The 26,260-nt window shown below is 38.1% G+C and overlaps 1 protein-coding gene across 6 annotated transcripts in view; it reads left to right on the forward strand.

The window, feature by feature from the left end:
* Positions 1–26,260, forward strand: part of PHKB (phosphorylase kinase regulatory subunit beta) — a 239,098-nt gene that overhangs the window by 52,456 nt on the left and 160,382 nt on the right. For all 6 annotated transcript variants that reach the window (XM_055233310.2, XM_055233313.1, XM_055233309.2 and 3 more), the window contains one exon: positions 2,205–2,285. In XM_055233310.2, the coding sequence (XP_055089285.1) occupies positions 2,205–2,285 (81 nt within the window). The remainder of the gene's footprint in view (positions 1–2,204; positions 2,286–26,260) is intronic.

Consider the following 26,260-nt stretch of genomic DNA (forward strand, 5'->3'; position numbering starts at 1 on the left):
TCTTTGAAGTCATTTTTGACAGGCTAGTGTCAATGCTGTAAGAGAACATCTAGGGGAGCCTGGCAGTGGGATGAAACCCTTCTCACCATGCAACCATGTTTTAAGAAGAGTCACTAAAATGTTAGTGTAAGTCTAAAAAACCTAAAACCAGAATACTGCATCTTCCTGTGTGGCCCACTTCGACCTTGACAAGACCCTGATATCCAATGGACTCTTGAGTGCCGGGAAGTCAGGAGACACCCAGAATCAGCCTGGTTCCTGAGAGGGCCACCAGCAGTGCCAGGCCCTGGGCTCCTCTGCCCAAAGCCTCCAGGGCACCAATAATTTTCTGCCCCAATTTTCCATCTATTACTCAGTTGGGCTGGAGGAGAGTCATGGGAGACATAGCCACTGGGGCTGTCAGAATTCTTTGGGAACAGAATTACATCTTGCGTTCTCTTTGTTTTTAACTCAGGCTTACAGTTTCCTGGCTGAAAGTTTTTCACTGCCTTTTTTAAAATTTACTTATTTAATAACAGTTTTATTGAGATATAATTCACGTAACATGTACTTCACCTATTTAAAGTATATAATTTGATGGTTTTTAGTATATTCAGAGTTTCTCAACCATTATCACTATAAATTTTACAACATTGTCATCACCCCAGAAAGAAACATTGTACCCATTAGGCTGCAAAAAGAAACTTTGTATTCCCTATATTCTCCAAAGCCCCCCAGCTCTAGGCAGCAACCAGTCTTTCTGTCCCTGTGGATTTGCCTACTCTTGGCATTTCATATACAATAAACGATCTTTTTGTGACTGGCTTTTTAAATTTAGCATTGTGTTTTCAAGGTGTATTGGTCAGGATTCTCCAAAGGGACAGAACTAATAGGATGAAGAGAGGAGAGAGGGACAGAGAGAGAGAGGGAGGGAGGGAAGGAGAGGTTAGAGGAATTGACCCACACAATTATGGAGCCTGAGAAGTCCCATGAGAGGCCATCTGCAAGCTGCAAAAGCAAGGATGCTACTAATGTGGCTTAGTCCACATCTGAAAGCCTCAGAACCATACAAGCCAGTAGTGTAACTCTCTGTTGGAGGATGAAGGCCCAAAAGCCCAGTGAGCCACTGATGGAAGCCCTGGAGCCAAAAGCTGGAAAACCTGGAGTTCTGATGTCCAAAGGCAGGAGAAGAAGGGTGTATGAGAGCAAGAATTCACCCTTCCTCTGCCTTTTTGTTCTATCTGGGTGGCCCCTAGTCAATTGAGTGGCGCCTGCCGACCTTGAGAACAGGTCTTCCCCACTCAGCCAGCCAACTCACATGCCAGCTTTCTCCAGAAACATCCTCACAGATGTACCCAGAAATAATGCTTTGCCAGCTGTCTACGTATCCCTTTATCCAGTCAAATTGACACCTAAAATGAACCACACAAGGGTTGTGCCTGTTGTGGCACGTACGTTTCCTGCTTCTTTACCTGAGACAATTCACACATCCCATTCAGGATTCTGTGAGTATCCTTTTTGTTAAAGTGATATTAGTATTTTTTTGTTTAGATCATAAAATACCTATTTTTAATATGCTAAAATAATACCTCCTTTGTTCATAAAACTAATTTGTTCATAAACATGTTTTAAATTATGTTATATCATTAACATTAATATGTTCCTGCAGTTGTTTACAGAATTTCTGTATTCGTTGAATATAAGACTGTTTTCAAAATGCTCTGCCTATTGTTTATGGGGTACTGGCATCATCATAGTGTCTTGCTTACCAAATATCTTTTTTCATTTCCATGTATTTGAGATGGATTGGCATTTCATACTGCCTGTGGGGCAAAACTATTCCAAAGTAGAGTAGAAGTACTTTGGACCCAAAGCTTGAAAATAAATCTTAAAAAACAAATGATATATTCCTATTTTTTTCAAAGTTCTTTTTGCCATGTAAAGAAAATAAATGACATAGAAACACTTGTTAACAGTTTTATTTGAAGCCGTTTCCCTAATCCATTGTTATCCATTACAATGAATTTGAGAATTTAGAATTTTACATACAAAGCTGGGATTTTTATTATGAACTAAATTCACAACACCTTTATTTCACAGTAGGAAAGGAAATAGTTTTATGACACTATTAGAGCAAATGACTTGTAATTTTAGCCTTAATTAATTAATTTTATAACTTGTTTTGGTTGTTTCCTTTAACCTTTTAATGTTTCTGCTTGTTGCAGATAAATGCAGTGTCACTCTATCTCCTTTACCTTGTGGAAATGATTTCCTCAGGACTCCAGATTATCTACAACACTGATGAGGTATGATTTCCCCAAATTTTCTACTACTAAATTTCACCTCTGAAAAGAATCTATTTTTTTTAAGTTTTCACAACTTATTTTTAGTTTATGAAAAATGTACTCCTATTACATGTATATAATCAGATAGTAGATGTTGGTTGTTGAATGAAAAAGTCTTTATACCTTCAATGCATTGCACTTTTAAAATGAACACAATGTGTAACAGGTTGTAAAACTTTACTCCCGTGAAGACTCTATTTCAGGTGATCTAAAATAAAACATGTAACTTTTAAAAAATTTTAGTGACAATGAAAGCAAAATAACATTTGCAGGTTTTCTCAATTATTGTCTTTTGTGTTTTTTTTTGTTTTTGAGATGGAGTCTTGCTCTGTCACGGGGCTGCAGTGCAGTGGCATGATCTCAGCTCACTGCAACCTCTGCCTCACAGGTTCAAGCGATTCCCCTGCCTCAGCCTCCAAAGTATCTGGGATTACAGGCACACGCCACCACGCCTGGCTAATTTTTTGTATTTTAGTAGAGATGGGGTTTCACCATGTTGGCCAAGGCAGTCTTGATCTCCTGACTTTGTGATCCGCCCACCTTGGCCTCCCAAAGTGCTGGGATTACAGGCGTGAGCCACCGTGCCTGGCCTCTTTTTTTGTTTTACATCATTGCATTTTGTAACTCATCCTTTGAAAAGTAAAGAGAAACTTTTATCCTGTTAGATTATTTTTATTTGTAGGATCTCAGTAGGGTTCTTCATGTTTTTCAAAAGACAAATACCATGTTCTTATTAGGAAAATTGTAAAGAATTCATATCCCAAAGATGAGAAGTATTTCTTTCACAGGCATTAATGCTTGAACAAACACACAGGCACATGCGCTAATGTACTTTGAAATGTGCCACAGTGGGAGCAAAAAAGCTTTTATTATTTGGTACATGCGGTGAGAACTCTGTGAAAGAGTAGATGTACTATATATGTTTGTTACTATTCCTCTCCTGTGATCCATGCAAGGGAGAACAATTACATCAGATACCCAACACCAAAATTGTCATTGGACCGTACTGAGGGTACAACAAAATAGGTGCATGTAGCCCTGCCCTCTAGTAGTTTATATTCTCATACACACTTACAGTGTATGAGTTTATAGTCTCATACAATAAATAAATTCTATTTAGAAGTGAAGATAAATAAGAAGAAATTATAGTAGTAAGAAATTAATAATACCCAGTATGGTTTCTTCTATTTGATTTGTCAAAGAATTCTATGGTTTCATTTCATCCAAATAGTTGTTAGTTTTTATAATATTGTGAAGTGGGATTATTCGAGCATTTGGGGTCGGGGAGGAGCGGGAAACTCCTGTTTTAGTCCAATTTTAAGGAGCATGCTGAAATATAAAACAAATAAGGGAGAGGAGCTGGGAAACTCCTGTTTTAGACCAATCTTAAAGAGCATGCCAAAATATAAAACAAATAAAAGAGGCATGACTCTGACTGACGAAAGGAGGCCTTCCAGAACCAGCCCACTTAGCTTCTCATTTTTTTCCACCCATAACATCTCCAAAGCACTGGGAGAAACATCCTAGATCTCTGTGGAACATCTTATGATAACCGTTTACAATTAGTGGCAACTAATATTGCTTACAAGTGGCTTTGTTTTGTTCAGTAATTTTTTTTTTTTTTTTTTTGAGACAGTGTATCACTCTGTCTGCCCAGGCTGGAGTGCAGTAACACCGTTTCAGCTCATTGCAGCCTCAACTTCCTGGGCTCAGGTGATTCTCCCACCTCAGCCTCCTCAGTAGCTGAGACTGCAGATGCACACCACCATGCCCGGCTAATTTCTTTTGTATTTTTTGTAGAGTTGGGTTTACCATGTTGCCCAGGCTGTTCTCGAACTCCTGGGCTCAAGCAGTCAGCCCACCTCAGTCTCCTAAAATACTGGGATTACATCTGGGAGCCACTGCACCTGGCCTTGTTCAGTAATTTATTTTTAATTGTAACAATTTTACTTTTTGCTTTCTCAATATATGTCATAAATCATTTTATATTTTTGTCAACTGCCATTTTTCATGAATATTATATCACTTTAGCCATTCCATTTGGTTTTATATGGCTTATGTAAGCTTTAAAATTTTTGCGTATTTCCTTTCCTTCTTAAACTGCTTTTTTAAAAAAAATTTCTTATTTGTGGTTTTTCTTGGCCTTATGGTTTTTATTTACTATATGTGAAGTTTTTATGTAGCTATCAATAGCCTTCAATATGTACACTTAAAAATCCTAGAGTAATAAAACATGTCATTTCTGCTCACCATCTTTTTCCTTGAGATTCTATATAATGTGTTGGATCATATGGAGAGGCAGTAAATGGACCTGCATAGAATCAGTTAATGAAATTCTTTTTATCTAAAGATCTCAGAGGATTCAATTCTTTGAAAAGTGGTATGACTTGGAAGCCTTTTCTTTTTTAACTGTATCTTAGGCTCTGGTTTGGCTAGTTCATAACCCTGCCACATCTTCAGTTACTAGTTACACTCACATTTTAAGACAATTTAAGGACCCAGGATGTCAGTGGGATTACTGTTTATTTCCTTCTCTATTTACTATAAAATTTAAAATTTGCCATAATGCTTCTTTTTCTTAGGATTGAAGAATTCAGAGTTTGGAGATATACATATGTGCACACACACATATATACACACACACACACATACACATACATACATATGTAATGGAATATAGGTACTGCACTGTCTGGACTTTGGGGTTTTTAATAAGCCTTTCTTTTGCAGCTCATCATATCTTTACTGGTTCTGTTGTTTTTATAAACTTTGTATCTATACTGTAGTTCCTTTGGGAGAGGGCCATGGTCTTAAGGGTCATGTATGTGCACCTTTACAAAGGGGCAGTGAACCTACTGAGTGGCCATGTTTGTGGTGATGAACTTTGCTGCAGAATGTATTTCCTAAGGGCAGGCACAGTAGTGTATGCTAATTTTCTAACATCTTTCGTTGCCTACACAGGCGTACCATGTTTCCTTGGTATCAGTATTTCCTAGTGTCTATAATAGTCTTGCTGTGTACATTGGTCATACTCATTTTTTATTAAAAATAAAAACTTTGAAAAAGACAAAGTTCTGTAGTTCTGCCCTTGTACTGCTGTTTGCTTTCTTTATCTAGAGAGAAACTCATCATGTATGTTAAACTTAGACCTAAATATAAATTTACCTAGTCAGTCCTTCTGATAGAGATAACTTATTTACATCTGTTGGAGGGGGGCAAAGTAATGAACTGCTACGTGGCATTCCACGTCTCATTTCATGACATTCTCCATTAATAAATATTCTAAAAGTAGATTCATAGAAATAAGAAAGAAATCATTTAGAAGTGGGTCCAGAGAAACTTACTTCATTTAAAGTCAAAGTACCCTTTCAAATTGGTATAACAATGAAATTTTGTTTTGTGTTTGAGATACTGTTTTATGTCTCTTATGGAAGTCGTTAAGAGCATATTTAGGTTGCAAGCCTTATAATAAAAATTGTGCACAAAACTGTAGGTGCTTGTTCAACATAAGACCTGTGGAAGTCCCCTTTATGAACTCATGTGTCATTTACTTTTTTTTGCAAAGATGTTTTCTACCATATGACCTAGCAGCTCTTTTCAAGTATGTCATGTTTCAGATTGGATGACACGTGGAATTTCTCTCTTATTGTATTAGTCATCTTTTGCTGTGTAACAAACTACCTCAGAACTTAGTGGCTTGAAAGATTAAACATTTATTATTTCACAGCCCATGGGTCAGGAAATATGGGAGCAGCTAGGTTGGGTGGTGCTGGCTTGGGGTCTGTTATGAAGCTGCACTTAAGATGTCAGCCGGTTCTGCACTCATCTGAAGGGTTTACTGAGACTGGAAGACCCACTTCTGAGATGGCTCAGTCATATGGCTGTTGGCAGGAAGCCTCAGTTTCTCCCCAGCTGTTATTAGCAAGAGGCCTTTCCAACTGAGCTGCTTTGAGTGTCCTCACGACATAACAGGTGGTTTCCTCCAGAGCAAGTGATCCAAGAAAACAAGATGAAAAATACAGTGCTTTTTATGACCTAGCCTCAGAAGTCACAGAATCTAGGACACAAAGTTTCCATACAATAAATAAAAGCCAGAAAAAAAAATTAATATTTTAAAGAGAAAACATGCACACAACAACTTAGTAAATAGTAATAGAAAATAATAGAATAAAATACCTATCTTTAAAACAAAAGTCTTAGTATACAAGGAAAAAAAAATTCCACCTTAAAAAATCTCTCTAACGAAGTTCAACTAAAAACTACTGCTAAAAATAGCAGGCTGGCTCCCGATCATACTTAACTCCTAGTATCTAAGACCTTGTGTAAATCCTGCCTACACTGAATAGGGATGACTTTTGTTTTAAAGATAGGTATTTTATTCTATTATTTTCTATTACTATTTACTAAGTTGTTGTGTGCATGTTTTCTCTTTAAAATATTAATTTTTTTTTCTGGCTTTTATTTATTGTATGGAAACTTTGTGTCCTAGATTCTACCTTTTGCTATGAGAGGGTTATCAGGCTGAAGTTGAGGGGTTTCTATCTCAAAAGTTGGAACAAATCTTTTCTATAAGTAATCTTAGAGGCATTATAAGGTATTCTTAGCTCCTGCTTGTCATCAGTTTACACAGAGAAATAAGTAAGTTGCTCAAAACTATTTGTGGATGGTTTTTCCTCTAAAAATAGAAAGATAACACTGTCCTTGTTTCTAAAATTATATGTAGCAATAGTAATAATGACTAACATTATATAGAACTTATGTGCTGTCACTCTTCAAAGTGCTTTGCATATATAGAAACTTATTTAATCCTTACAGCAACTCTGTCAGGTAGGTACAGTTACTATCTTCATTTTACAAATGACCAAAATAATGCAGAGAGCCACTAAGTGGCTTATCAAGGTCGCACATGTAATACGTGGCAGGGCTTGGATTTAAACCAAGTAGTCTGACTCAAGAGTTCATTTTCTACACTGACAGTGAGTGTTAGATCTCTGTTTAACCTGTACAGATATGAGTGACATATGTCATGTGACAACATCATATTCAAGCTTCAAAGGCAGCCAAAGAGACCTAAGGCTTACAGGTTTATTCATGTATAGTTGTTTGTATTTGTTCATGCATCCTTGCATGGATTATACAACTATCTGATAAACATTTATTGAGTTTCTATAATGGGCCAAACAGTGAGAATATAAAAATGAAAAAAGAGATTAGTCTGTAACATCATGCAGTCCATATTATTGTGGGGAAAACAGAGAATGGGTTGTGGTTTCATTTTCTTGATAATATCATTTGAAGCTCAAAGCTTTTTATTAATTTTGATTCAGTCCCATTTGTCTAATTTGCTGTGGTTGTTGCTTGTGCTTTAGGTGTCATAGGTCTTTTAAAATTTCTTCTAATGTGGTTTTGTAGTTTTTAATACATTATTCTTTCATTCTTTTAAATTCTTTCTGCATATTTTATTTTGTATACTAGATTAAATGGAGCTTCTTAATTTTATTATCAGGATGTTCATTGCTATCATATAGAATTCATTTGATTTTTATAAATTGATCTTGTGTTCTGCAATCTTGAACTCGTGTTTAAGCTTTAATCGTTTTTATGAATTCTTTAGGTTTCCTATGTAGAATATTATGTCATTTGCATATAGTAATAATTTACTTCTTCATATCCAACATGGGTGGCTTTTAAATCTTTTTCTTACCTAATTGTATTGGATAGATGCTCCAATACAATGTTGAAAATAAGGACTGCGAGTGGACATCCTTGCCTTGTTCCTGATTTTAGGGCGAAACCTTTTAACCTTTCACCATTAAATGTTACCGGTGGGCTGGGTGTGGCGGCTCACCCCTGTAATCCCAGCACTTTGGGAAGCTGAGGCAGGTGGATCACATGAGGTCAGGAGTTCAGGACCAGCCTGACCAATATGATGAAACCCTGTTTCTACTAAAAATACAAAAATTAGCTTGGCGTGGTGGCGTACACCTGTAATCCCAGCTACTGGAGAGGCCGAGACAGGAGAATTGCTTGAACCCGGGAGGCGGAGGTTGTGGTGAGCCAAGATCGCGTCATTGCACTCCAGCCCGGGAAACAAGAGCGAAACTACATCTCAAAAAAAAAAAAAAAAAAAAAAGAAAAGAAAAGAAAAATGTTACCTGTGGGTTTTTTTGGAGATGCCCTTCATCAGATTGAGAAAGTTTCCTTCTATTCCTCGTTTCTTGAGTGCTTTCATCATGAAAAGTTGTTAAATTTTTAATATTTTTTCTATATCTGTTGAGATGATTATGTGATTTTTTTTTATGTAATTGATATATACTACTTCATTGATTTATTTTCTTATTTTGAACCTACCTAAAATATCTGGAATAAATCCTACTTGGTCATGATGTATAATCATTTTTAAATGTCACTGCATCCATTTGCTGATACTTTGTTGAGTATTTTTACATTAATAGTTATAATGGATATTGGTATATATCCATTCTGTGTTTTGTTGGTTTATATATGTGGATGAGATACCTTTGTCTGGTGTTGGTACCAGGGCCAATAATGGACTCCTAGGATGGGTTAGGAAATGTTTCCTCTTCTATTTTTTGAAGGATTGGTATTAATTCTTTAAATGTTTGGTAGATTTTATCAGTAAAGCTTGCTGGGTCTGGGATTTTCTTTATGAAAATGTTTTTGATTAACATTTCTCTTCAGATTTTCTATTTCTTCTTCAGTCAGTTTTAGTAGTTTGTGTTTCTCCAGGAATTTGTCTATTTAATCTAGATTATTTAATTATCTAATTTGTTGGCACGTATTAGTGCATGGTATCTTATTTAAGTCCTCTTTATTTCTCTAAGATTGATGTTAATGTCCCTTATTTCATCCTTCCTTTAATAGTTTGAGTCTTATCCCTTTTTTTCTTGGTCAGCCTAGCTAAAGGTTTATTGATTTTTGTTAGCCTTTTCAAAAAATCAATTTTTGGTTTTATTTATTTTTAAAATTATTTTTCTTTTCTCCATTTTATTTATTTTTTTTAGTCTTTATTATTTTTTTCCTTCTGGTTGGTTTAGGTTCATTTTTCTCATATTTTTTCTAGTTTCTTGTGCTGAAAGATTAAATTATTGACTTGAGATCATTCTTCTTTTTAAAATAGAGGCATTTTCAATTATAAATTTCCCTCTACACATTACTTATCTGCATCCCATTAGTTTTGATATTCTGTGGTTTTTTAAATTCATTCATCTCAATGTGTTTTTTGATTTCTCTTGTGAGTTTTTCTTTGACCCATTGTTTATTTAGTAGTACAGTTTTTAATTTTCACATATTTGTGAATTTTTAAATTTCTTTCTGTTACTGATTTATAATATCATTCCATGATGGTGGGAAAACATCTTTGGTATGATCTCTGTACATTATTGAACATGGTTATTCATATTATTGTCCTTTTCAACTCAATTTATTTATTTATTTTTTTTAGTAATTTCTGTCTTTGTTGATTTTGTCTGTTTGGTGTGACATCTTTCTCAGGGGTTCCTTTTGTTCTTTGTACATGATTTCCTTCAGCCCTTTGAGCATATTTAGAATATTTGATTTAAAGTCTTTGTCTAGTAAGTCCAGTGTTTGGACTTTATCAGGGACAGTGTCTATTAATTTCATTTTTCGGGTATACAGACCACAATTTCTTGTTTCTTTGCATGTCTCATCTTTCTTTGTTAAAACTGCACATTTAGAATAATATATTAACTCCAGAAATCAGGTCTCCCTACTTCAAAGTGTGGTGGTGTTGATGTTTATATTTGTGGAGTTGCCTGTTTGTTTAGCATCTTTCCTGAAAATTTTCTGTGAATTATGTATTCTTTGTCATAGGTGGCCATTGAGGTCTTTGCTGAGTTAGCTTACTGGTCAGTTAATGATTGAACAGGAATTTACTTAAATGCTTTGAACGAATCAGTCTCCTAGCGTTTGCAGGGGTTCTCACTGTATGTCTTAGGCATAACTTGAAAGCTCTCATAGGAAGTGCCCAATTCTACTTGAGCTTTCACTTCCTGCTTTTGTAGAGCATCCAGTTCAGCCAGAGGTGTAGGAGTATTATCTCAGGTCTTTACTTACTATAGGCCCACACCTATGTGTGTGCGTAGCTTTCTGACTTTCCAGGAATATGTTGGAGATTTTCAGTGGCCCCGTGGACACTTCATCCCCCAGTTTTAAGAAAATTTGTTTTAGGCAGCTGCAGTGTTAAATGGTTGCAACTGATTGTTTCCTTTGTATACCTAGAAAAAGGGCCATTTGCATCTGTGTGAGCTCTGAGGTCATTTAAAGGAAAGCTCTGAATGCCTGTGTTCAAGGAGCTGTCAGACATTCACATAGTAAGAGTTTACTAAGATGGTGATTTGGGGGAGTTCTAAAGCTGTTCTGTTCCTCCTTCATGTTGTTGCTAGTCTGCTGGTTTTTCATGTGTACTATGATTTTGTGGCTGTTGATATATAAACCTACTACAGAGTTGGGGAGAAGGGTTGAGAATAGGGCAATTTCACATACCCCAAAGCTCACTCTACTTACTGAGATTTCAGCCATTTTTCTTGATTTAATGCTCGGGTCGTTGTATGCTCTTGTTTAATTTCCAGAGTTCTGAAAAAGTTTGATGATTTTTGTCAATATTCTTACTGCTTGTGTGAACAATTGGATTTCTGGAGACCTTTCCTCTGCCATTCTGTGATTTGGATTCCGTTTGTTTTTTAGTAATTATTGTTTATGTAACTTTATATTTGTACCTTCCCCTACTGCCAAAGAAAACCCTTTTATCCTGCAGTTCAGTCATTTTATAAGATCAATTAACCCTGGAGTCCTAATGTATTTTTTAACTGCCTTAAAAAAAAAAAACTTTAATATGCTGCAAAGATTTTGCTACATTTAAACATCTATATACAACACTTTTAATGGCTGCCTGACATTCTGTAACATGTGTCAGAAATATACAACCAGGCTGGGTGGGGTGGCTCACGCCTGTAATTCCAGCACTTTGAGAGGCTGAGGCTGGTGGATCACCTGAGGTCAGGAGTTCGAGACCAGCCTGGCCAACATAGTGAAACCCTGTATCTACTAAAAATACAAAAATTACCTGGGAGTGGTGGTGCGTGCCTGTAATCCCAGCTACTCAGGAGACTGAGGCGGGAGAATCGCTTGAAGCTGAGAGGTGGAGGTTGCAGTGAGCCGAGATCGCGCCACTGCACTCCAGCCTGGGTGACAGAGTGAGACTGTCTCAAAAAAAAAAAGAAAAACACAACCAAATGCCTTTGGTTCATTTATTCTCAAAATATTTAGTGAACCCCTGTTGTATGCCAGGACTTTGCTAGTACATTTAGGCTTACTGCAGTATGTTTCTATTGTAAAAGTAATGCTGTCATCATTGATTTGCTGCTGAATATTTGTACCCATTTTTGCATAGTATTTTTATGAAGTTCTTAGAATTCAGCTATTACTTTGAGATTTCTGTCACTCCATTGATTTTACAATTGGGCAGTGAATTTATACTTATACCTGAATTAGTGTCTTTGATTTTTTTGAACTAAAGTTAAACTCTCAAGTATTTATGTAGAAATGTTTTTGTAGTTTTTATTGGATACATGACTTACTGAATAAAGTTCAAAGTTAACATATTTAATAAAGCTTATCATATGAATGACTGAAATTTATTTTTCAACTTGGCCCTTCTAAATTATACTTCATTATGAAATGTTATATTAACTCATCACATGTCTGTTGGGAATGACTACAGTAGCTTAAATGAAAAGGTGTTTATCTTTCTCACCTAATGAGAAGCCTGGAGATAGTTAACTGGTTAGTTGGTTAGTTTTCCTTTTCTTTATGACCTCAAAATGGCTGCTCTAAAAAATACTAACAAAAAAGTTAATAAAAGAAGAGTGTTAGCTACTTTTCATCAGAAGTAGCCATTTTTATTAGACATATCCTAAGTCTGCAGTAGTCCTCTTTTCATGTCTTATTGGACTGTGCTATTATAAGGCCATCTCCAGTTGAACTAGAAAGCTGGGAAAGTATGTATTTCTTTTCCAGCTTCTTATAGTTGTGCTGTTCAATAGAAATATAATGTGGACTATGTGTGTAATATCTAGTAGCCACATTAAAGAAAAGATGAAATCATTATTATAATTCTTCTTTTTGAGACAGGGTCTTGCTGTGTCACCCAGGTGGGAGTGCAGTGGCTTGATAACCGGCTCACTGCAACCCCTGCCTGCTGGGCTCAAGTCAATTCTCGTGCCTCAGCCTCTCAAGTAGCTGGAAGTACAAGTGCGTGCTAGCAGGGTTGGCTAATTTCTGTATTTTTTTTTGGTAGAGATGGGGTTTCACTATGTTGCCTAGGCTTGTCTTAAACTCCTGAGCCCAAGCCATCTGCCTGCCTCAGCCCCCCAAAGTGCTGGGATTACACGCATGAGCCACCACACCTGGCCCAAGAGAAGATGAAATTATTATTATTTTTTTGAGGTGGAGTCTTGCTCTGTTGCCCAGGCTGGAGTGCAGTTGCGAGATCTCGGCTCGCTGCAAGCTCCACCTCCCAGGTTCACACTATTCTCCTGCCTCAGCCTCCTGAGTAGCTGGGACTACAGGCGCCTGCCACCAGGCCCGGCTAATTTTTTGTATTTTTAATAGAGACGGGGTTTTACCGTGTTAGCCAGGATGGTCTCGATCTCCTGAGCTCGTGATCCGCCCACCTCGGCCTCCCAAAGTGCTGGGATTACAGGTGTGAGCCACGGTGCCTGGCCGAAATTATTTTTAATAACATTTTATTTAATGCAGTATAATAATGTTTCAACATATAATAAGTATAAAATATTGTCAAGGAAATAGTGCACATTCTTTAGTTTTTGCTAAATCTTCAAAATCTGGAATATGTTTTACGTTGAAAGTCTCTCATTTTTGCTTAGCTGCGTCGCAACTGCTCAGTATCCACATGTAGCCAATGGCTGCCTCATTTACTGCATGTGGTTGTTCGCTTTCTTTACCTGTCACTTATAATATACTGAATTAAATTTTCATAATGCAAGTGGACAGGAATCAGGAAGTTTTTGTTAGATATATGGCTGTTAATTGAATAAATTTAAAGTTTTCATGTTTATTAAAGCTTGTCATATGAATAACTGAAATTTATCTTTTAACTTGGCCCTTCAAAATATACTTCATTATGAAATGTTAGATTAATTTATTTTGTATTTGTTCTGGATGAGCATTGTGAGATGTAGTCACTGAGATGTTTCTGCATTTCTGAGATATTTCTTTGTTTTTCCTGAGTTACCTATTTCTTAAGTTATCTATTTTTTTTTACTGTTCCTTAGTCATTTCTTTGCAGTATCTGTGTATTTTGAATCAGTTACTATTGACCACATATTCTCAGCCACCATGGGAATGAAGCTACTGATGATAAGATTCGGGGCTAACGTTAGTATTCATTTGTTTGATCTGCTAATAACATTCTTTGAGGATATTTTTTCCTGTTCTGAAATTCCTTCATTCAGTATCCCCATATTGCCTGACTGGGAAGTCTTAAAAGGGAACACTTTAATATTTTTCTTTTTACTATATCATGAAAATTCTACTTGGCTCACTTATGATTTTTAAAAATCTTTTAAAGTTTTTTAAAAAATTCTTTTATGGGAATTTTTAAATCAAGTTACATTATTTGTTATCTAGTGGTATTGAAAAGTGGCTGTTACTTTTTAGTTGGCTTTAGTATTCTGAATCAGGCAAAGCTTGTGAATTTTCAGTAGAATTTTTATTATAATGACATAAATTATCCATTTTTTCCCTAAAATCTTGAAATCCTTGGATGAAAGTTCTTTAGTATTGCATACGGTTCACTTGACACCTGCAGGAGAGAGAGAATTCCCCAAGGACAAACTATTTTAATATTTTGAGCAGGAGGCAGGTACAGTTTAGTTGAGAAAGGACTTATTCTTTGATTTTAATATGTCTGGAGTTTTTACCCACAAATGATGACTATTTTAGGAAAGGGGTGGCTTTTTCTTCAATAATGCCAGAGCATTAAAAAGATAACTACTTTCTATCAGTGTTAACAGATGTATAAATAGGAAAAAATATATGAAATAAGGTAAATCTATTTCAAAATGGAGAGAATTGGGGAAAAGCACGTTTTGAAGAGATGATGACTGTCAATCTGAATTGAACAAAACACATCTTGTACAAAATACATAAAAATAACTCTTTTCTCCCCTGCCTAAGAAAACTCCTAGGGAACAAGAGATGGAAGGAACTTGGGTCCCTAAATGACCTTATGGCATTAATCCATTAATCTGCCCCACCAATGTGTGTTTTATGAGCTCTAAGGATTTTTTTTTTGCTAGCCGAAAACAACGTAATGATGAAAAGCACAAGTCTTTGTTCATCTTAAGTGAAATGCCCAACTCTTCATTATTCATCTTTAGATGAAATGCACTCTCTTTGTTATTTATAGCTGTGAATGAGAGAAAGTCCCCATGTAGGGCCACACAGGGAGATTTACCAGAGGACAGGTGAACAGCAAGCTTCAACAGTAGGGAACAGTTTATGCATGATGAGGAGGGGAGAGTTAGCTAGGTTTCTTGGGATCCCTATGGATTAGCTAATTTGAGTACTTTTTGTGGCTCCTGTATATGGGTTTTCTCACTTTGTAGGATAGCTGGCCCTGGGGCAGTTAGGGTAGATACATAATGGTCCTGTGTGAGAGCTAATCCGGGAAGTGGTTGGGGTATAGATCTGCTACTCAAGAAGAACTAACCAGCCTCTAACCAGGGCCTCAAAACTGGGTTAAAAAAAAAATGACTAGGCCATCTGGGTGCGGTGGCTCATGCCTGTAATCCTAGCACTTTGGGAGGCCAAGGTGGATGGATATCTGAGGTCAGGAGTTCGAGACCAGCCTGGCCAACGTGATGAAACCCTGTGTATACTAAAAATGCAAAAATTATCTGGGCATAGTGGCGGGCACATGTAATCCCAGCTGCTCGCGAGGCTGAGGCAGGGAGAATTGCCTGAACCCGAGAGGCAGAGTTTGCAGTGAGCCGAGATCGTGCCATTGCACTTCAGCCTGGGCGACAGAGTGAGATTCTTCTAAAAAAAAAAAAAAAAAAATTAAAAAGTTATTCACTGTTGCTGATAAGCTCAGCCTTCAGTTCCTGTCCCCTTCCTGGAGGTTGAGAGTTGGGACTGAAAGTTTCAATCCTCTAATCATATAGCTGGTCTCCCTCCCAACCGACCCCCATCGTCAAGAGTTCAAGGCTGTAGTAAACTATCAGGACACCACTGAACTCTAGCCCGAGTGACAGAGCAAGATTCCATCTCTTAAAAAAGCAAAAAGAAAAAAAGTAGCTTTTATTTTATGGTTTTCAAGAAAAAATGAAAATGGAAATTGAGAAATACCATGGAACAAAAATGAAAACACATCATATCAATACTTGTAGCATATAGCTGAAGTGTTATTGATGAGCAGTTTTTAGCCTTGAATGTTGTATTAGGCCGTTCTTGCATTGCTATAAAGAAATACCCGAGACTGGGTAATTTGTAAAGAAAAGAGGTTTAATTGGCTCACAGGTCTGCAGGCTCTATAAGCATAGCACTGGCATCAGCTCAGCTTCTGGAGAGGCCTCAAGGAGCTTTTCCTCAAGGCAGAAGACAAAACAGGAGAAGGCAAGTCACATGGCCAGAGCAGGAGCAAGAGAGAGTGGGGAGGGAGGTGCCACACACTTAAACCACGAGATCTCATGAGAACTCACCCATTATCTCGAGGAAAGCACTAAGGGGATGGTGCTAAACCATTTATAAGAAATCTGCCTCCGTGAGTTGTTCGGCTCTAACCAGGCCCCACCTCCAACACTGGGAATTACAATTCAACATGAGATTAGAGGGGACACATATCCAAACTATATCACATGCAGATAGTAGAAAAGAGTTATGATGGAAAATTGATTAGTTAAATATTAGATTTTAAATGTTAGGAAAAGTATGCCTTAGTAAACACAAAGCAAGTAGAAGGAAGAAAGTAATAAAGATAAATATAGGAATAATGGTATCAAATACAAAGGTAGGATAGAGACTCTCAAAACCAACAGCTTTATTTTTTAAAAAAGATTAACAATATAAACTGACCTCTCAAAAAATTTACCAAGCAGATAAGGAAGAGTTAAACAGAGAAACAATATTCACAATGAAAAGGAGAACATAACTGTAAATAAGTAGAGATTAAAAGAGAAAAAAGGAATCTGCTATAAGAAAGTGCACGGCAATAAATTTTAAAACTTCCCAAATGGAATGTGTTCTAGAAACACCATATTTTACTGTTTTGGGTTGAATTATGTCCCCTCAAAATTCATACATTGGAGCTCTAGCCCCTGCTACCTCAGAATGTGACTGTTTGGAGATATAAACATAGTGTTTTAAAGGTAGGGTCTTTAAAGAGGTAAATTAAAATGAGGCCCTTGGGTGAACCCTAATCCAGTCTGACTGGTGTCCTCATAAGGGAAGTAAATTTTGATGTAGAAAGGGATACCAGGGGTGTGTGTGCACAAAGGAAAGGCCCCGTGAGGACAAAGCAGCAGGAGGATGGCCTTCTGCTAGCCAAAGAGCAAGGCGTCAGGAGAAACCAGATCTGCCAACACCTTGGTCTTAGACTTCCCACTGTCAGAACTGTAGAAAGAGAAATTTCTGTTACTTAAGCCACCCAGACTATGCTATTTTATATGGCAGACCTAGCAAAGAAATAGTTACTGAAAGTGACTTAGAAAGAAATAGAATAATGAAATAGACTTATAACAGTTCTTAAGCTTTTTATTGTTGTTATTTTTGTTGCCTCCAAGGAAGGGAAAATTATTTAATTTAAATTCTCCCTAATGTGAGAAATTAAATACTAAAGAGTAAGATTTTGTTGGGTAGAATTGAGCTTTGAAGGGCCAGACCTTATTGTAATAGCTAAGATTTTTTTTGCCCCTTGCTGTCTTGAGAACCAATTTCACCTCCCTAGGAATGCATAATCAGTAGCCTTTAAGAAAGTAAATCATTTTTCAGAAATCTTCCTTTTTCTTTCCATGTTCTCCAAAAAGAGAATAGCTCTCTAGCTAGTTAATATGCACATTTTGTCAAAACTTGAAGATATAACTCCTGCCTTATAAAATAGGAAAAGCTCCTTGATAAATTTTATGAGATTGGTATAATTTTATAAAAGTTGATGAGGTTAGTATGAAAAAATCAAATTTTAAGCCAGGCTCAATATTTTTTTTTTCGTGTATTCTTTTGGAAACATGGAGAATGAGAATGTAAATGAGTCATGGATAAGGTATCATGTAAAGTTTCACTTGGCTACAAATAAAACCCATCGAAACAGTGGTTTCAATAAATAAAGGATTTTTTCTTTTCTTTTTTTTTTTTTTTTTTTTTTTTTTGACGGAGTCTCACTCTGTCTCCCAGGCTGGAGTGCAGTGGCACCATCTCAGTTCACTGCAACCTCTGCCGCCCAGGTTCAAGCGATTCTTCTGCCTCAGCCTCCCGAGTAGCTGGGATTACAGGCACCTGCCACTGCACCGGGTAATTTTTGTGTTTTTAGTAGAGATGGGGTTTCACCATCTTGGCCAGGCTGATCTTGAACTCCTGACCTCATGATCCACCCACCTCAGCCTCCCAAAGTGCTGGGATTACAGGCGTGAGCAACCATGCCTGGCCGGGATTTATTTTATACACCAAAAACTCTGGGGATTGGAAGTGTTTTCCTAGGCTTTAACAGTCATCAAGGATATGGATTCCTTTTCTATCCCTCTGCTGTATTTGGCAGAAGACATTTATCCAAATAATCATAATATAGGTGGTATTCCTCTAGGTATCATGTCTACAGTTGTATGTAAGAATCAAAAAAGAAGAGGCTTTAAAAAAGTTTCTAGGCCAGGTGCAGTGGCTCACGTCTGTAATCCCAGCTCTTTGGGAGGCTGAGGTAGGAGGATCACTTGAAGCCACAAATTTGAGACCAGCCTTGGCAATAAAGCAAGAACTCATCACTACAAAAATCTCTAAAAAATAATGTTTTTTTTTTTTTTTTTTTTTTTTGGAGACAGAGTCTTGCTCTGTTGCCAGGCTAGAGTACAATGGTGTGATATTGGCTCACTGCAACCTCCGCCTTCTGGGTTCAAGCAATTCTCCTGCCTCAGCCTCCCGAGTAGCTGGGACTACAGGCACACACCACCACATCTGGCTAACTTTTTGTATTTTAGTAGAGACGGTTTCACCTTGTTGGCCAGGATGGTCTCGATCTCCTGACCTCGTGATCCACCCACCTCGGCCTCCCAAAGTGCTGGGATTATAGGCGTGAGCCACTGCACCCAGCCTAAAAAACATACGTATTTTTTAAGTTTCTAGAAGCTTGGTCCCGTGACATCTGTGTAATCTCATTGGCCAGAACTTGGTCACACAACCATTCCTGCTGCTGTGGAGCCTTATGAAGTTAAAAATCAGGGTTTTATTATTAAGAAAGGAAGAGAGACTAGATATTGGTGGTCAGTTAGCATCATGTGCCAGGACCAAGTAGTGTTTAATCTTAGAAATGCAAGGATGATTTAAAATGAGAACATACATTAGTGTAACTCATCACATTCGCAAATTAAGGAAGAAAGAAAAACCATATAACCATTTCAATAGGTGCAGAAAACATTTGGCGAAGAATTCATCACATATTCATGAAAAGCATTCTAATAAAATGGAATTTTCTTAATCTAATAAAATATATCTACCAAAAATCCACAGCAGATATCACATTAGAATCAGACCCTTTAGTTTGAGGGACAAGAAAAGGAGATACTGATTATATCAACTCCTTTTTTTTTTTTTTTTTCAGACAGAGTCTTGCTCTGTCACCCAAGCTAGATTTGCAGTGGCATGATCTCGGCTTACTGCAACCTCTGCCTCCTGAGTTCAAGTAATTCTCATGTCTCAGCCACCTAAGTAGCTGGGATTACAGGCATGTGCCACCATGCGCAGCTAATTTTTATATTTTTAGTAGAGATGGGGTTTTGCCAACCCAGTAGAGATGGGCTTTGCCCAGACTGTTTTTGAACTCCTGGCCTCAAGTGATCCGCCTGCCTCAGCCTCCCAAAGTGCTAGGATTACAGGGGAAAGCCACTGTGCCTGGCCAATAAACTCCTATTTAACATTGTACAGGTGACCTAGCCAAAGCAATAAGGCAAGAAGTAATAGGTGTGGATGGCAATGGCAGAAATGAAAAAGTTTGCATTTCTAGTGAATTAAAATGAATTTCTAGTAAATTGAAATGAATTCTTAGATAAACTACTAAAAGTCATTAAAAATATAGTTGTAAAGCTGGAGACATGATCAACATATGGAGAGCAATAATTTTATCTATAGAGCAGCAATAACTAGTTAGAAAATTGGTCTAATGTAAGGTAAATATTATACTCTAAAGTACCTGGGAAAGAACCTAATAGCAGATGGACAAAATTATAAAACTTGGATCATAAAATGAAGCTCTAAATAAATATTAGCATAAATAATGTCAATACACAAAAATGCTTAATAATGTAAAGATATTGATTCTTGCTATATTATTAATCTCTAAACTCAACAAAATTTCCATAGACATCTCAACAGAATTTTAATGGATTTTGACAAACTCATCCTAAAATTTATTTAGAAGAATAAACTGTAAAATACACAAGGTGATTTTGGAGAAGGAAAAATATGAAGGGAGACTTACTTTACCTGATATAAACCCCATACATCCATGAAAGTTCAACAATGCGATATTGGTATGGTGCTAGACATATTGTCAGTGGAACAGAGTTGAGGGTCCAGAAATGACTTATATACACCCCCGCCCCACACACACATACATATATGGAGTTAGATTTATGAAAGTGTAGGCTTTCCAGAGCCACAGGGTGACCTCATCAATAAATGGGTTTCCATTATTTTTATAAAAGTTATTGGAAGCCACTTTTTATGTGATAATAAGTTCCCAGGTGTGAATTGTGAAAGACACAAAGGTTATACTTTTAGAGCAAGGGTGTTCAAACTTTCTGATCTCAAGGTCCTTTATATTTTTAAAATTTTGAGAACCCCCGAGAGCTTTTGTTTGACCTTATATGCTTATATTTGTTTTGTGTGTTTACATCTCTTGATAGTTATTATATTAGAAAGTAAAAGATACATTAAGTGTATTTATTTTATTAATTTTAAAATAATCCATTACAGGCTAACATAAATACTATATTTTTAATAAAAATGACTTTTCCAAAATAAAAATAATTGAGTGAAAATAATAGCATTGCTCTACATTTTTGGAAATCTCTAAATTTTGGCTTAATAGAAGACACTTGGATTCTCTACCCACTTTTGCCACCAATATATTGCAATATTACATATATAATGTAGCCACTAGAAAACTCATGTTATGTTTGTGAGACAGTGAGAGGCAAAATAGTTTTAACTTCATGGTCTCTTAATTTTCCTATATCACAATCTGAGAACTACTATTGGAGAGGAAACTTTAGGAGAGTGTATGTTTCTGATTTCAGGGAAGGGAGACTTTCTTCAGTAAGACATAAAAGTATAAAATGCATGCACACATAAAATCAATTTGATCCATTAAAGTAACAATCTGCTCATCAAAAACAACAATAAACAAGGTGAAAAGAAAAGCCAAGACTTGAGAGAAGACATTTGTAACACATGTATCTGACACAAGATATGTATCTAGAATAAAGGACTATTACTTATCAATTTAAAAAACCCTCGTTACAGGAAATTAGGGTATCTAATTAGGGAAATTCAAATTTAAACCCCGATTATATGCCATGTCACATGCATCAGACTTGGGTAACAAGAGTTAGATAACCTTACTTATCAGTGAAGTATACAAAGCATTGATAATTCTCTGCCCTCTTGAGGTGGGCATAAGTTCTTATAACTACTTTGGAGAGCAATTTGACAATACCTAGTAAAATTGAAGGTGCACTTGGTGTACAATTCACCAGTTCAGCTTTTAGATGATACCCTAGTGTTATGAGATCCTTGGGGTGTTGCTTTTCTGGCCAGAAACCTCTGTGGCCAGTGGTACCTTTGCCCAAGTTTTGCTCCAGTCCACTGGGCTCATTCCACTTGGCTCATGCTACCAGGCTGGATCCCATGCCTGCCAAGGATGAGCCAGGTGTGGAGCGGTGAGGGGTGTACGAGCAAGTGTATGGTCTGGGCACTGCACAGTCAGACATGCTGGCTGCTGCAACGGGGTGGGCAGCTCCAGGTGTTGGCATGGGTGCCAGCTCTCTGTGAGGCTGCAGCTGGACCAGGTACACTGTAAGTAGCTTCCACAGCTGGCACTGGGGAACGCGGTGGCACCCGGAAGCTTGGAGATGCCAGGAACCACAGGACCCCAAAGAGGGAGTCAGCCCTGGCTCAGGGAGCTCCCAGGTCTGGGCTCCCCAAAGGGCCACAATGTGGTGGGCAAGGGGTACGTTTCAGCCCTATTTGTGTTACAGCTCTTTTAGCCCCACCATTTTATGGGTCCCATGTTCTTGTCCGGTGATTGGGAAGAGTGAGGCATGCAGTCAAGTGGAGGGTGAGCAAAATGAAGAAAAGCTTTATTGAGCAGTGGAACAACTTAGAGGAGACCTGCAGTGGGTAGCTTCTTTCTGCAGCCAGGTTATCCTGATAAGTGTTCAGCTCCTAGCAGGGAGGAGACCGTGGAAGCTCCCCTCTACAAGCAGGTCATGCCATCGTCTCTGCAGCTCTCAGCAGAGAGGAATTTCTGGAGTGGGTTACTCCTCTCTGCACCTGGTTATGCTGACATCTGCAGTTCTTAGCAGAGAGGAAGCCTTGGAGTGGGTAGCTCTTCTCTGCAGCTAGTCATCCCGATGCCTGCTCAGCTCTGGCTGATCCTGGGGCTTTTATGGGCCTCAGGGGTGAGGAAGTGCATGCCCATTGGTCCATAGGCAGGCTCAAAAAAGGCACCACACGTTCCCACTCCAGTCTACAGGACTGGCAGTCCAGCCACCAGCCTTCAGGCCCTCCCTGGCCTGAAAGTGGGGCCTCACCAGGGACCTGCCCCCTTCTGCCCAGAAACCTGTCTGCCTCCTGCCCATTCATGGCACCTAGGCTGTAGGTGCCAAGAGGGCCTGCAGGCCAGCGCCAGGCCGCCCTCAGCCCTGCCTTGCCTTCCCTTAGGTGCTCATCAATGCCCAGAGTCTGGAGGGGGCTGAGGCTGCAGGGGGCTGGCATGTTTGCACTGCCCTGAGCATGTGCACACGTGGCTGGGCTGTTACAGCATCTGGGCTCAACCCTGACTTTGCTCCAAGATCATAGTGGATACTGACAGTAGGGAGAAGCCAAGAATCAGGAGCAGGTACTTCCAAGCCTGCGAGGGCAGGGAGGGGGTTTCTTGGGCCCCCAAGAGTATAGAGATGCCTGGGTCTGCAGCCACAGTTTGGGCGGCCGCAGCTGTGCCAGAGGTGCAGGGCTCCTGCCTGCTGTCGGCCCCCCGAGAGCACAGAGAGACCTGGGTCCACAGCCACAACTTGGGCAGCTGCAGCTGCACTGGGAAGGGCGGGGCTCCTGCCTACTCTATGGAGCAGGAGGCCTGGGTCTGCAGCCACAACTTGGGTTGTGCAGCTGCACCCAGGATGGTGGGGCTCCCCCCTCCTCCCGGGCCCCAAGAGTACAGAGATGCCCTGGTCTTCAGCTGTGGCTTGGGCGGCTGCAGTGGCATCCAGGGAGCTCCCACCCAAACTCGGAAAGGGTGGGACTTCCTCTTGTTCCTGGCTCCCGCCGACCCCACAGAGCATGCAGCCCGGGTGTACCTACCTGCTGCAGCTGGCGTGATAACAGCAGCCACTCCAGATGGCCCACTGCTGCCATCACTAGATTAGAGCTTTCTTACTAGGGTACCACAGACAGGTTACAGATTTGCCATGGTAATGAGTCTTCATCCTAAAGGTGTTGGTGGGGCCTGGACTTAGCCATAACCTCTGGCCAATAACCTCTGGCTGCCAGGAGTCTTGTCCAGTTACTTCAATGTATGTATAGAAATAATATTTCTATATGTACCATGATGTCAAAATGATTGGGAAGCTCTTTCCTAGAGACATACTTTAATTTCACTGCAGCACTGTTGCATTAAAAAACTGTTATGGTAGGATTTTAATTCATAAATGTAGAAATAAAGAGGGAAATAGAAAATAACCTTTAGGCAAGAACTAGTGATAATTACTGTAAACAAGATCCACTGATAAGTGCTGAAATTAGTGCATAACATTATGAGGAGAAACAGGATTTATACATAGTTCCAAAGCATTTCCCTCAAGATGTTTATTAACTACCAAGGGAAAGATGATAACATTATAAAGTAGGAGCTACTGTAACTAAGTGATCATGGTTGTTACCACCAGCAAGAAGATACACTGACATCATGAATCCTGTGCTATGGTGCTTTAAGAAAGTCACAACATTATTTCTATGATATTCTTGCCAAAAATGCATTACTTCTGTCCATTCATGGGAAAGTATTAGACAAATCGAAATTGAGGGACATGTGACAAAATAACATAAAATTTATTGAGATCATAAGAAATGAGGAATGAGTGAGGAAGAAACAAGCTAAGGAGAAATGACAGTGAAATACAAGGAAGACTAAAATTACTTCACTTTGGGTATCAGGGAGATAGTTTTTGAAGTAAATTAAGGTTACGCAAAGCTTTGTTGTTCCTGAGCAGCTACTCACTGCAGGTAGGGCTCAGTTACACTAAAGAGTGTGTGAAATCATAAAACCCTTAAGCATTTAGCTGTACAAGACACAGGGGAGAAAACCTTTGAATCAGCACTTATCTTCATTAAGACAAATTAACTGACAAATATCTTTTTGAAACTTGGGGAAGACAAATCCTGAAATGTTTCTAGTGGTAAAGGAACAGTAAATGGAGATCATTTGTATAGTACCCAGTATTACTAATTTAACATGTGTAACAAAAACTTCCTTTAAACTTAGCATTTGTGCTTGGTCTGAATTGTTTTACTTAACATTCAGTGGTCATTTATAAACTCAGTATCTCCTTATCTAATTTCTCCATAATAAATTTCTTGTTAATAAATTGTATTACCGTAGATGTTTTTAGGAGCCTATCCCTCAGAATTGAGGAGTTACTATACAGTTTGGTTATACTGATTTATTATACTGATTGTTTTTAGTAATACATGGAGAGAGAGTTAAATAATTATTTGCTTTTGGAGTTGCGATGAACTAACTAAAACTGTATTTTATACAATATAAGTCCCGCTCAATCTCTAACTTGTTTCTTAGCATACATACCTTAAATTTTATAAAGTCTATTAAGATTTTGATTTTTAGTACAGTATTACTCTAATTCAATCTCAAATGTTATTGTTATATTTCATTTAACTCTGTTTTGAAAGTATTTCAGATATTTGCATTATTGTTTTAATGATACTCCTAAAACATACTGAAAATACCACAGACGACGTTTGGATCTGACTGTTCTAGCTCTTTTCAATTAGAAATATTTCTCTACATACTTTTTGCAGAAGTGGATATCAAAGGTACATGCTTTCAAAGTAAGGTAACAGAAATTAGAAATTGGTATGAAGATGGAACAATGGGCTGACAACATTGAGTACATAAACTAGAGTCAGGATTGAAGATAATACACAGAATACCCTGACCATGGAAATGGTTATGATATTTATTTATTTATTTAGAGATGGAGTTTCACTCTTGTTGCCCAGGCTGGAGTGCAGTGGCGTGATCTCGGCTCACAGCAACCTCCGCCTCCTGGGTTCAAACGATTCTCCTGCTTCAGCCTCCCAAGTAGCTGGGATTACAGTCATGCGCCATCACACCCAGCTAATTTTGTATTTTTAGTAGAGACGGGGTTTCTCCATGTTGGTCAGGCTGGTCTCGAACTTCTGATCTCAGGTGATCCACCCACCTAAGCCCCCCAAAGTGCTGGGATTACAGGTGTGAGCCACCGTGCCTGGCCAATCTTTATTTTTATATTCTAGCAATGGTATACTTCCTCAAGAGGCCAGTTCTTGCTAAATCATAGTATTATTTGTGTGAGAACTACAAGAAGTTTACATTTCTGAGCTCCGAGAAGTTATACAGGACCACAGTTTCTTATGTGAAAAAACATTTGGAACCAAATATGTTTTAGATTTCAAAACTTGCTGGATTTAAATAAAAGTAATACTGTTTTGATACCTTTTATTATATAATAACCCCAGCATGGCTAAGGGTAGAATCTGCTCATTAATATTTTTGCAGTAAGACATACACATATTCACACAAAGTGTGGAACATAAGGCAGCTAATCTCATCTCAGTGCTGGGTTTTGCTGACAAATGAGTTAAGAAAAAACAATTGGATGTCAGAACTTGTGGCATTTTAGAATTGCAAATAAGAGATGGTAGACCTGTGTACTAATTAGAGGTGAGAAAAAAAAACCACACATGGAACAAAAATTAAGAGCTGTGGTCTTGGCTCTAAGTATAGTGAGAGTTAGGAGAAATTAGAGACTTCACTAAGAAAAGTTTTGAACAGGGGCTGAAGGAAGATTCATAGAAAAGTGTTTTCCTTTGGAAATGAGCAAGACTAATGGTTACTGTAGCTTTGTAGTATAGTTTGAAGTCAGGTAGCGTGATGCCTCCAGCTTTGTTCTTTTGGCTTAGGGTTGACTTGGCGATGCGAGCTCTTTTTTGGTTCCATATGAACTTTAAAGTAGTTTTTTCCAATTCTGTGAAGAAAGTCATTGGTAGCTTGATGGGGATGGCATTGAATCTATAAATTACCTTGGGCAGTATGGCCATTTTCACGATATTGATTCTTCTAACCCATGAGCATGGAATGTTCTTCCATTTGTTTGTATCCTCTTTTATTTCATTGA

This window comes from Symphalangus syndactylus, chromosome 11 (assembly GCF_028878055.3).
Source record: "Symphalangus syndactylus isolate Jambi chromosome 11, NHGRI_mSymSyn1-v2.1_pri, whole genome shotgun sequence".
In the NCBI taxonomy this organism is placed as follows: Eukaryota; Metazoa; Chordata; class Mammalia; order Primates; family Hylobatidae; genus Symphalangus; species Symphalangus syndactylus.